General features: G+C 38.6%; 1 protein-coding gene and 1 pseudogene across 2 annotated transcripts in view; one reads left to right on the top strand and one right to left on the bottom strand.

Annotated features, from left to right (window-relative positions):
* The window catches only part of PSEN1 (presenilin 1), a 62,758-nt gene that overhangs the window by 33,449 nt on the left and 15,613 nt on the right, over positions 1 to 13,696 (bottom strand). For both annotated transcript variants that reach the window (XM_019733624.3, XM_019733626.3), the window contains exons 4-5: positions 2,621 to 2,874; positions 451 to 592 (exon numbers count right to left, since the gene is read on the bottom strand). In XM_019733624.3, coding sequence (XP_019589183.1) covers positions 451 to 592; positions 2,621 to 2,874 — 396 coding nt within the window. The remainder of the gene's footprint in view (positions 1 to 450; positions 593 to 2,620; positions 2,875 to 13,696) is intronic.
* On the top strand, positions 9,650 to 10,399 carry LOC109448360 (transcription factor BTF3 pseudogene; annotated as a pseudogene).

Here is a 13,696-nt window from a genome sequence, read left to right as displayed (position 1 = left end):
GCAACCTAGTTGTTGAGAGCTTGCTCTCTAACCACCTGAGCCATCCGGCTGCCTCAATATGATTTTTTTTAAGTTATATGTTATTTTATGGGGAAAATATATTATATTATGCTATTTGTGAATGAGGAAACACCAAAGGTCTTAGGATATATCCCTTTGGTATATATGTATATATACATACATATATATATATGTATATATATGTATGTATATATCACAAATCAAAATGTTAAAACCATTTAGATTGTGGTATAATATGCAAACATTTGTTTCTATGTATGCCTTTTTGTATTTTTCAAATGTTCTACAATGACAGGGGAAAAAACTAAAAAATAACTTAGTTCAAGAATATAAGATCTTTTTCTTTACTAGACCAATTAAGGCATGTGACAGGAAAATCCAATCATAAAAAGAACATGGTGAAAAGCAAAGCTCTGTCTCTGTGCTCACCTTGTAGCATCTGTATTTATATAGAGCCACCAGGAGAATAGTCATGACAACAATGACGCTGATCATGATAGCAGCATTCAGAATGGAGTGCAGGGCTCTCTGGCCCACAGTCTCTGTGTCTTCTGTGAATGGAGTATAGATTCTACAGTAAAACAAAACACAAAAGCCCCAGGTGAGTGTTATCCCAAACCACATACCCTCTTCAACCCAAGGTTTGTTGCCTTGATTCAACTGATATGTTACTTTTTTCCATTTCATCAATCCAGCCAAGAATTTTTACCCTAAGAAAAATAGCTAGCCTCTAAAGTAAGTGCTTCGAAATAAAAAGAGACATCTAAAACATGGAGAGGTGGACTTCCTTGTAGCCAGACACTGGCTTCATGCAGTGGGCACTATATACTGAAATAATTACCTCCTCAAATGTTCCTTCTCCACAGCTTATTAGTGATTTGCAGAAGAACCGGATTCTGCCACGTAAACTACCCAGGCTACAAGTGGTTGTCAGAGGAAGGTAATATGGCTTATAATTATTATCTTTCATCTTTAGGGTGACTGCAACTGGAGTTGTCTTGAAATAATGCCGTATGTCCATCTTCCCCTTCTTTCTCATTCACATAAAAACACTTTTACTCTAGGTGCCAATGTTCCTAGCTAAAAGACTGTTTCTGACTCTATATATAGTCCGGTGTGGCCATGAGACTAAGTAATGGCCAATGAGTTATAAGTAGATGTGTTGTGTAGAACTTCTAAGAAAGGAGTTAATTCTGCTGAGAGATGTCTTATGTCCTGTTCTCCGCCACGCCTTCCTGCTGTCTGAATGAAGGCTGGGGCTCCAGCACCCACAATAAACTAGAGTACAGACCCTGGAATAACGTAGAGTGTAGCAGTGAAAGAGGAGAGGAGGAGCCTGAGTCCCTGATGAATGTGAAGCCACTACACCAATGTGGACTGACTACCTCTGCACACCGTGGGAGAGAAATAAAATATCTTTATCATGTAAACCAGTTGTTTTGATTTTCTATAACGGGGTCAGCAAACTTTCTGTAAAGGACTAGAGAGTAAATATTTTAAGCTTTGTGAGTCATATAATGGCAACTCTGCCATTATAAAAGCAGGCATAGACAATATAAACTGCATGGACATGGTTGTGTTCCAATAAAACTTTAGCTACAAAAACAGATGACAGGCAGATCTGACCTGTGGGTTACAGCTTGCTAACCCTTGTTCTATAATATGTAGCCAAACCTAACTCTAACTCCTACAGAGAATATTCCTCAATCTCTTTTGGCTATTGTCTCTAACTCCTGACCTTTACTCACTGTCTTAGCCTTTCTCCTAAAGATTAAAAGCTTGCATTCAGCACCCCACAGTTTTTCAGACACTTGCCAATTTCAAATTCTAAAATCCACTTAAAAGTTGAGCCCCATGAGAATCCTAGAGACAGAACTAGGTGACATATGAATCAAAGCATTTTTCTTGGACGCAAAGGACTGGCACCAACAGTGCCAGAGAATATACATGACAGTTCTCCAAGAGCGCCAGCTAGCATTAATTCTTCAGCCTTTCAATTAACAACTGTTGTTTTTTCACTGAGCATTTATTACATACCTTGCCCTGGAAACAAAGTGGCCTGATGGAACTTACAGTATAGAAGGAAACCAGGTACTGAACAAATAATGTAAATAAATATATATATATTTGCATATTGCTACACGTGAAAAAGAACAGGATGGTATGAGACAGAATACCAGAAAGTACCTATTTTTGTTAGCAGGATCAGGGAAGTTATCTTTGGACTTAACATTTAAGACAAAGTGAGTAGGATAATAGGAATTAATCCACTTAAGTTAGAAAAGGATGTTCCAGGCAAAGAACAATGGGCGCAATGGCTGTGAAGTGGGAAAGATTACTATTCAACTCTTTACCCGCTGAATTCAAATAAATTCAGCCCTTAGTGACACCATACAGGAAATCTAGTTCTGTGGCTTTCATTTTCTCTACTTAAAGCATCAAGTAACAAATAACTCCTCACTCTCTCAACTCCTTCTGAGTGAAGAACTCTCTAGCCTTCGTGCCCCTTCAGTTCAGAGGCCTTCAAGCTGGAGATGACATGCTGTGAAGAAAAGCTACACTGGTCTTGAGAATCATAAAACAAAACACTCATACGTACAGCTGCCCATCCTTCCGGGTGTAAAAGCTGACTGATTTGATGGTGGCCACCACCACCACCATACAGAGAGTCACGGGGACAAAGAGCATGATCACGTGCTTGGCGCCATATTTCAGAGTCAGTTCCTCATCTTCTTCATCATCCTGTTCCACTGCCTGCAGTGCGTCACCCTGGGGTCCTCCATTAGACACGGGCTCAGGATTGCCGCGCCGCCTCCTTTCGCTGCTGTGCTCATGCCGTTCTCTACTGTCATTCTAAAAGTACAAGTGAAATTTTCATTAAGTCAGACCCTCGGGAGAATCAAGGTGTTCTATATCAAAACCAGAAATGTAACAGCTGGACCTGAGATTAACAGGCTCACCATTACTTATCTTCTAAAAACCTGATGCAAGAAAGAACCCACTTACAAGAAGTGCACAGTTAAGAAGTCTAGCTTATTTACCACTGCTCACTGAAGGAACCCAGGTCCTCCCTTTCACCTGGGGCTCAGCTTACTGCATTCTTTTCCCATTCCCAACTGAATATAGTATACACATTCTCTGAGGTTTGGTTTAAAATTGATACCTGCATGAAACCTTTATTTGCTGCAGTGACAAGCAGAGTAACCTTACCAAATTCATGAAGTGCTTTCTACTGTGGCTTTATACCAGTTACCAGTTATACAAGGAGCTATATCACCTCCACTATTAAAAGGACTTAAAATCCTTTTAGTGATGCACAAGGGGATCTCTCTGTATTATTTCTTACAACTGTCATGTAAACCTACAATTAGCTCAAAGAAGTATTCAATTAAAAAAATATCTTTACAGAGAGAAACTAGGCCTAAAACAACTCTGATATCCCTGCCCCATTGTGCCCTGTATAGAGTAAGGGGACAATAATACTTGATGAATGACAGAACGAAATGAGAACCTTTCTTAGATTCGACTTTTCTCAGACTCTTAATCCAGACACCCTTTTATTACCTTATCCTTATCTTGGGTTTATCCTTTCCTATTCTTCAAATTCAATATCCTTTTTGGTATCTCGGTTCATATCTAAAACTCAGTTTTTGTAAAGGGTAGAATGAATCCCAAGAAAACGAACAACAATGAAAATAATAAAGGAAAAAGAACAGGCACTCCTCCTCCTCACAGATACCATGTTTCCCCGAATAAGACCAGGTCTTATATTAATTTTTGCTCCAAAAGACCCATTAGAGTGTATTTTCAGGGGATGTCTTATTTTTTCATGTACAACAATCTACATTTATTCAAATACAGTCATGTCATCTTCTTCTGGAGCATTATCATAACGTACTAAATGCGTCTGGCTGGCTGACGATCTTAACTGGGGCTTATTTTCGGGGGAAACACAGTAATAGAACAGGAGAGAAAAGTAGACTGATAGTCACTGTTGCTGGTAAGATGTAATCAACTTGGTTAAGAAAGGATTCTTAGGAGAATTGGGAGAACATGACACTCCTGTACCTCATCTTTGACTACAGAGTATAACTATTACTATAGAGTATTACTATTATTCATTAAAAATACATTACACACTTAATAATAGCCTAACATTTTTATACTGTGCCAGGGGTTGATGTATGCTTTACATTTACACAGAGCCACCCCATCGTCACCACTTCACATGTAAGGAAACAGCCATAGCTAGTAAGTGTGACAAAGCAGGTTTGAACCCAGCTATCCCTGACTGCAGAAATCAAGTTCTTAACCACCTCAATCTGCTGTTCACAAGAAAACATGGGAGCTCTGCAGACTCTGTGTGGGCTGAGTTCTCTTTAACTTTGCTTTCAATATATTCATCCCACAGGTAATTATCAATATTCTATATTCCAAGTACTCTTCTGTGGCAGTACTGAAATTAGTAAGATCTTGATGCTGCCCTTAAGAAGTTGATAAGTTAGGTTTAATATAGAATATTATATTCGAGATCATTCTCAAGTGCTACAGGACTGTAATTCTGTGTGGTCAAGAAAGGCAACATAAAAGATACGATTCTTAAGTAGAACCTTCAAGAATGAGTAGAAGGTGAACGGGCTTCAGGCAGAGACACCATGAGTCGTGGCACAGAGGTGTGAAAGTGAAGCGCAAGGCCTATGCAGAAAACCAGGGAGTACGCATGAGGTGGCTGGAGAAAAGGGTTTGTCAGGGCTGGTGGCAGAAAAGGTTAGGAACAGGTTGTAAAGAACCTTGTTTGCCGTGAAACGGACTTTAGACTTTGTCTTACAGGCATTAGAAAGTCATAAAAATTGTCAAGGTTGAGGATGTGACACATCAGGTTATGTTTCATTTTTAAGAAGTCTGACTGAGGGTGATGGAAAATAGATGTAGAAGACAGATATTTCAGAAGCAGAATTGATAGGGCTTTGTGGCAAATTATATGTGAATGGTCAGGAAGGAGTCAAGGATGACTCTAGAGGTTCCTAGTGTAAGAGACTAGGACGCTGATGATGACATTGCTGGAGACGGCTCACAAGGGGATACGCAGGCGGGAGGAGGAGAGAGATTTATGTAAGGGAGACGGTGGATCTGAAGTACCTGCTACCAGGCAGGAAAGGCCAAAGGCAGTTAATAAGAATTTCAAGCTCAGAAGAGAGTTGGGGGAAGTCATTAGTTTCTATAGCTTCGGAAAAGAACGAAATCTCAGGGAGAGAGTATAAATGGGAAGAAGGAACAGTATGAATTTGCTGGTCATTAATGTACTACAACAGCTGTGGAAAGAAAAATACAAAGGGAGATTATGACCAAGGTGAGAATGTGAATGACCCCTAAACTTAAGCAGCAGGGGAGAGGAGAAAACCCACCAAAAGAGATTAAGTTAGAGAAAGAACAGGGGAGAGGAAAGAAACCCCAGGAATCAATATGTCACAGAAGCCAAAGGAGAAGCACATGTCAAAAAGGTGTCATCAACAGTCAGGCACAATAAGAGCTGAAATGCCACTGAATTTGGCACTGGGAAGTTCACCAACTTCTTCACACAAGTAAAACAGTTAAGAGGGAAGCAGATCATAAATCATAATGGACTGAGGAATGGACAGAAATTGAGAAATTAAAAGCAATCATTCCTTGAAGAAAAAAATGATATGACAACAGAAGGGATTCAAATTGAAAAAGTTATTTTAGGGATGTCAAAGCCTTGAGCATACTTATCAGGTCAAAGTACAGAAGCAGGATTAGAGGAAGAGATTGACAATACCAGACAGAGGGATGATAACTAATGGGGGGGGGGGGCGGATACACGGAGGGGAACAGAAAAAGAGAGAAGAGCTGCCTTACAAAGGACTAGGCATCCTCTACTTCAGTCAGGAAGTAACTCTGGCTTCATAGAGAAAATATTTATGAAGACTGAAACCCTATGAGGAAAGGAAAGGAAACTATTCCAAAGCACAAAAGGTAGCAACATACACACCACTCACGGAGCAAAATAGTCTGTGCTGAACACAAGTCTCTAGAGTGGCCCAAGTCCAGTAGGGAAGAAATGGTTATGAAGAAGGTGGGATCTACAGAACAGAGACATAGGGTGATAGAGAGCTGAGGAGGACAGCTGAGGGAATTCATCCTTCTATTTTCTTAGGAGGAGGTGACAGCCATATACTAAGAATGTTATGTTTGTGACTCAGCCATACAATTATGACCAACTTGATGGGCTGACTAACGTTCAAAATAAACTAAAATACAAGTAATAATAGCTCTCTCTACACAGTAGTTAATCATTTACAAAGCACTCTCACATTATCTCATTTTGTCTTTTCACGTGTTGAGAGGTTTTGGTAGATGTACACTAAAGCAACTTGTCCAAAATTTTAGCCAGAAAACAGCAGAGGCAGGATCAAATTCAGGTCTCTTGCTTCAAAACCTGTTCTTTCTATGGCACCACTGCTGTCCTATTGGGCTACATTAACAGTTTAATTGGGTTAAGCCTAGCATGAAAGAGGCAATCAGAATATGCTCAACTGGATGTTCTGGTTTATAATGAACATTAGCCAACCCCACCCTGCCCCACCCTCGAAGCTGATATGGGATAGTTGAGCACAGTTTAATATACACACCCTTCTTTATAGTACTTTGGATTCTATTTTTAAAACTGACTATACGTTGTTGTTTTTTTCTAAGTACAATTTATTTATTTATTGTATACAAAAGTTATCAAAAGGTATACAGTAAAAAGTCTCCCACTAAACTACTTAGTTTCCAAATCTCCCAGGTTAACACCATCATTGTTCTCTGCAAATCCTATCAAAGTTTCTTTGTGTACATACAAGCAAATACAAATATATATTCTCATTGCCCCATCACACAAATGGTAGTAGCACAATAAATGCATTGTCCTGCACTTGTTTAACTATGTATCAGAGATTTATTTTACACATCAGTACCCAAAGAACATCCCTATTCTTTAAAAACATATATTTTTAACCAGTTACAAAGCCAGTGTATGAATATATCATAATTTATTAGGCCAATCCCCTAATGATGGACATTTAACTCGCTTCGAACTTTTTGTCATTATAAACACTGCAGCGATGAATGCCCCCTATAAGTTATTTCACACATGTGGGGGCCTATTTGTAGGAGAAATTCCCCGAAGTAAAACTGCTGGGTCAAAGTACATATGCAAAGTATAACTGCCAAATCACCTTCCCTATGGGTTGTACCACTTTAAAAAGATTCTGTAACATAGGAGACTGCCTATTTCAACAAGCCCTTATCAACACAGTAAGCTATGAAAAGCTTGGATTTCTACCAATCTGATAGGTGAAATATGGGATCTCAATGTAATTTTAACTTCTATTTCTCTTATTACTAGGAAAGAGGAGCATTTTTTTCTATGAACTAAGTATTCACTCCTTTGCCATTTTTCTATCTGGCTTATGGTACTTTTTTAAAAAAGTTTGTAGGCATAATTACTACTCTGCTTACTAATTAATTAAAAAACAGTGAATGCCAGCTGTGTACTAGGTGTGAGGGATACAGCAGTCAACAAGACAGGTAAGGCTTCTGCTCGCATGAATTGATTTCAAGCAGAGGGAGGCAGATAATCACGTAATTACAGAGTGGAATAGCAGGGTGATGTGATAAAGAATACAAGGGATGGCACTACTTTTAGATAATGTGGCCAGAGAATATCTTTCTGAGGAAGTGACATTTGAGCTGAAGGATGTACAACAGAGAATTAATTCAGCAGGTCAGGAGTGTCCAAACCTTGCACATGCCAAAGAAAGATATGGCCCGGTTCCTGGGAGATAATCTCTAAGTCCTTGGAATATCCTGTTTATTAAGAGTGTTTCTGTCTGCATGAGGCCTTGGGCCACATTGCTAACAATGGGCTCTGTGGTGGGGGTTTTGGGCCACATAGAATCTGCTTGAATTTGGGAGGGGCTAGAGAACTACGGTCGGTCAGCCATGTCTATGCGACCAACCCCCAATAAAACACCTGGACATCAAGGCTCAAATGCACTTCCCTGACGGGCAATACTCCGCGCATGCTGTCACACACTGTTCCTGGGAGGATTCAGCACTGTCCCCACGACTCCACTGAGAGGACAACTAGAAGCTTGTGCCTGGTGTCTCCTAGACCTTGCTCGATGTGCCTATCTCTGTTGCTAATTTTAATCTGTATCCTTTCACTATAAGTAAAATAGAACAGTGAGTATAACACCTTTTCTGAGTTCTGTGAGTCCTAGCTAATCATTGAACCTGAGCATAATCTTGAGGATCCCCAAATATACCTATTCACTGAAAATTACAAACTACTGCTATGACAAATTAAAGAATAAAAGCAAAAATAGACAAATGGGACTACATCAAACTTTAAAATCTCTGTGCATCAAAGAAGCAATCAACAGAGTGAAAAGGCAACCACAGAATGGGAGAAAATATGTGCAAATCATATATCTGATAAGGGGTTAGTATTCAGAATATATAAAGAACTTCTACCACTCAACAACAACAACAACAAAAACAACAACAAAACAACCTGATTTTAAAATGAGCAAAGGACTTGAACAGACATTTCTCCAAAGAGGACATACAAATGGCCAATAAGCATATGAGAAGATGCTCAACAGCACTAATCATTAGAGAAATGCACATCAAAAGTACAATGAGACACCATTCTTACACCCATTGGGATGACTACTATCAAAAAACCAGGAATAAAAAGTGTTAGTGAGGATGTAGAAAAATTGGAACCCTGGGCACTATTGTTATGACTGAAAAATGGTGCAGCTGCAATACAAAACAGTATGGAGTTTTCTTAAAAAATTAAACATAGAATTCTCATATGATCCAGCAACCCCACTTCTGGATATATGTCCAAAAGAAGAGAAATCATTATCTAAAAGAAGTGTTTGCACACCTGTGATCCTTGCAGCATTATTCACAAGAACCAAGACATGGCAGTAACTCAAATCAACACATAGATGAAGAAAGGATGGTGCACACATACAACGGAATATTATTCAGCCTTAAAAGAGAAGGAGATCTTGTCACATGCTAAGATGTGGATGAATCTTGAGGACATTATACTAAGTGCAATAACCAAGTCACAAAAAGACAAATACTATATGATTCCACTTATATAAAATACTAAAGTAGTCCAACTCAAAAAACTCCAGAAAGTATAACTGTGATTGCTAGGGGCTGTGGGAAGGAGGAAATGGGGAGTTGTTTCAGTTTCAGTTGTTTCAATGGGTATAGTTTCAGTTTTGCAAAGTGGAAAAGTTCTAGAGATATGTTGCGCTACAATGTAAGTACAGTTAAACATAACTGAAGTGTACACTTAAAAATGTTTAAGATGGTAAATTTTGAATTTTGTTATATTTTATCACAATTTTAAAAAATTTTTTTGAAGAAGACCTAAAAAATGTACAAATATACTGCGTTCATGGACTGAAAGACTTAATATTATTAAGGTGCCAATTCTATCACCCCCCCGCACCCTAACCCACCTCCAACTGATCTATAGATTGAATGCAATCTCAATCAGAATGCTAGCAAATTTTTGTGTGGAAATGTTTGTAAAATTCATATGTAAATACAAAGGACCTAAGATATCCAAAACAATTTTCAAAGTTAAAAAACTAACGCTACTTGATATTAGGACTTCTTATGCTCTAGCTGCCATCTTGTGTCCCTGCGTGTGTGCATTTATTCTCAGCTGGTCTGCCCAAGAACTCCTGAGAGCCAACTCTAGTTCCATGTGCAGCCCCGTTTCCTCTCCAACAAGATGAAAGAAACTATCGTGAACCAAGAGAAACTCGCCAAACTGCAGGCACAAGAGCACATTGGTGGGAAAGGAACTGCTCACAGAAAGAGGAAGGTGGTTCACAGAACAGCTACAGTACATGATACAAAACTTCAGTTCTCCTTAAAGAAGTTAGGGGCAAACAATAGCTCTGGTATTGAAGAACTGACTATGTTCACAAACCAAGGAACAGTGATCCACTTTAACAATCCTAAAATTCAAGCCTCTCTGGCCGTGAACACTTGGACTATCACAGGCCACGCTGAGACCCAGCAGCTGACAGAAATGCTACCGAGCATCTTAAACCAGCTCGGTGCACACAGTCTGACTAGTTTAAGGAGACTGGCTGAAGCTCTGCCCAAACAATCTGGGGATGGAAAAGCACCACTGGCTACTGGAGAGGATGATGATGATGAACTTCCAGATCTTGTGGAGAATGATGACGAGGCTTCCAAGAATGAAGCAAACTGAACTGCGGCAACTTCTGAAGAAGATAAAACTTGAAGAAGTTACTGGGAGCTGCTATTTTATATTATGACTGCTTTTTAAAATTTTGTTCATGGATCTGATAAAATCTCGATCTCTAATATTTTTAAGCCCAAATCCCTTGGACATCACAGCTCTTTTCAGTTTTTGCTAACACAAATCATTCTTTGCAGCTGATTAAGGTGAAGAAGCTTGGGAATAAAGTTTTGAAACAACAGTTAATAAAGTTCTTTGCCTAGTTGAAAAAAAAAAAGACTGCTTATACAGTTACAGTAATCAAGAAAATATAATATTGGCACAAAGATGGACAAATAGACTAATGGAACAGATCAGAGAGCCCAGAAACAGACTGACCCATATATGGACACTGAATTTTTGCCAAAGGTGCAAAGGCAATTCAATAGAGTCTTTTTCAACCAATTGTTCTGAAACAACTGGATATCCAAATAGAGAAAAATGAACTTTGATCCATACCTCATACCACATACAAAAAATTATACTCACTATACAGACCTAAATAGAAAACCTAAAACTATAAAATTTCCAGAAGAAAATGTAGGAAAGAACTTTTGAGAACTTGAGTTAGGCAATGATTTCTTAGATCACACCAAAAAGAGAATCACAAAATATTGATAAGAGGGACTTTAATATCTAAACTGATCTATTTCTGCTCTTCAAAAAACACTGTTAAGAAAATAAAAAGACAAGCCACAGACTGAGAAAAAATGTTTGCAAAGCCTATATATCCAAAATATATAAAGAGCTTTCAAAACTCAATGATAAGAAAACAAACAACCCAATTTAAAAAGTAGGCTAGAGACTTGAACAGACACTTTACCAAAGATATTAGGATGACAAATAAGCACAAGAAAAGCACACTTAACATCATTATTTGGAGAAATTCAAATTAAAACTTCAATCAGATACTACACACCCTCTAAAATGGCTAAAAAATTAAAGGACTGACCTTACCAAGTGCAGATGAGGATATGCAGGAACTAGAACTCTCATAACTGCTGGTGCAAAATTACACAACCAATTTGGAGTACTGTTTAACAGTATCTTAAAAAGTTCAATATATTATACAACTGCATTGTATAATATATTCTGCTCTTAGGTATTTACTCAAAATAAATGCAAGCATATGTCCATTCAAAGATTTGTACATGAATGCCTGTAACAGCCTTATTTGTAATAACCCCAAACTGGAAACAATGCAAATATCAATCAACAAGTGAATGGATAAAAAACACCCTGTACTATATCAATACAATGGAATACAACTCAACAATAAAAAGGAACTATTGATACACAACCAGACTGAGAAACAACGGCTTGAACCAGAGTAGGGAGGGGAAGCAGAAGGGGGGAAAAAAAAGAAATAATTATGTTGAATGAAAGAAGCTAGACAAAAGAGTACATACTGTATGGTTTCATTTATATACAATTCTAGGAAATAAAAACTACAGTGACAAAAATTTGATCAGTGGTTGCCTAGGGATGGGGAGTAGTTGAGGAGGGGCAAGAGGAAAAGATTACAAAGGAGCATGAGGAAACTTTTGGGAGTGATGGTTATGTTCATTATCTTGTCTGTGGTGGTGGTTTCAAAGGTATACACACATCAAAACTTATCAAATTGTATACTTTAAATATGTGCAGTTTACTGTATGCCAAGTATACTTTAACAAAGCTGTTTAAAAAAAAATAGTATGTTCCTCAAAGGGCTGTGTAAATGCTTTGAAAACTGTCAGTTGGGGAAGATGACACTAAAATAAGGGATTTCCAAAATAAAAAAATCTTAGTAGCTAAATATTGGAATGATGACTTAGCATTATTTTTAAGGCTAATTAAAAAAAACACACAACTTTTTATTATGGAAAAAGTTAAAAGAAATATGGTCAGAAGTGTATAATCAAGCCCCATGAACACTTTACTTAGCTTCAATTATCAACGCATGGCTAATCTTTTTCCATCTATTTTCTCACCCAGTATTACCCTGCCAGTATTATTTTGAGGCAAATTTGGACATATCATTTCTTTCATAAGTATTTCAGTATATATTTATAAAAGATAAGAACATACAGGCCTGGGTAGACAGATGGCTCAGTTGGTTAGAGCACGAGCTCTCAACAACAAGGTTGCCAGTTCGACTCCTGCATGGGATGGTGGGCTGCGCCCCCTGCAACTAGATTGAAAACGGCGACTGGACTTGGAGCTGAGCTGTGCTGAGCTGCACCCTCCACAACTAAGACTGAAGGACAACAACTTGACTTGGAGCTGATGGGTCCTGGGAAATACACACTGTTCCCCAATAAAGTCCTGGAGATACACACTGTTCCCCTTCCCCAATAAAATCTTTTTTTTAAAAAAGAACTTACAGGTCTTTTGTGTGTGTGGCTTGGTAGCTCATTTCTTTCTTCCTTAAGAAAACTAATTTTTAGAGCAGCCTTAGGTTCATAATAAAATTGAGCAGAAAGTAGGGTTCCCATATACCCCTTGTCCCCACACAGCCTTCCCCCATCAACATCCTATACCACACTGGTACACTTGCACAATCAATGAAAATACATTGACATGTCATCAGCACCCAAAATCCATAGTTTACATTAGGGTCCACTCTTGGTGTTGTACGTTCTATGGGTTTTGAAGCATGTACAATGTAACATGTATCCACCATAGTACTACCGTGTTTCCCCGAAAAGAAGACTTAATTGGAAAATAAGCCCTAGCACGGTTTTTCAGGATGACATCCCCTGAACATAAGCCCTAATGTATCTTTTGGAGCAAAAATTAATATAAGACCCGGTCTTATTTTCGGGGAAACACGGTATATAGAATAGTTTCACTGCCCTAAAAATCCTCTGTGCTCTGCCTATTTATCCCTCCCTTTCCGCTATACTGACAACCACCGATTTTTTTTACTGCCTCTGTACTTTTACCCTTAAAGGTTATTGTTAAGGTTCAGAAAAACCAGTGTTGTAGCGATTATAAATGATTTCATTTCAGTGGCAGAGGGAAGGATTACTCACTATAAAAATGTTGTAAGTTTCAGGGAGGGTTGGGTCCTTCGGGAAGTGATGAGTATGTAGGAAGTGATGAGTACGTGGGAAGTGAATTCCCATGAAGTCAGATTCCCCCAACCTCCTACACCATTAAGTCAGAGGCTTCATTTTAATTCTTTCTCCCTTCTCCTTACTTCAGAATGTGATGCAAGTACAGGTCCAGCCACCCAAGGCATGTAGACCCTCAAGCAGAGAGAATACTTCTCAGGCAGCAAAAATTGTGGAAGTATTTTTAATATAGTGTAGTGTCTGCCTGTTTTTTTTAACCTTGTTTCCTGCC

This window comes from Rhinolophus sinicus, chromosome 3 (genome assembly GCF_057876585.1).
Source record: "Rhinolophus sinicus isolate RSI-liver-muscle chromosome 3, RSI-T2T, whole genome shotgun sequence".
NCBI classification, from domain to species: Eukaryota; Metazoa; Chordata; class Mammalia; order Chiroptera; family Rhinolophidae; genus Rhinolophus; species Rhinolophus sinicus.
This window is presented reverse-complemented; position numbering and strand designations above follow the sequence as displayed.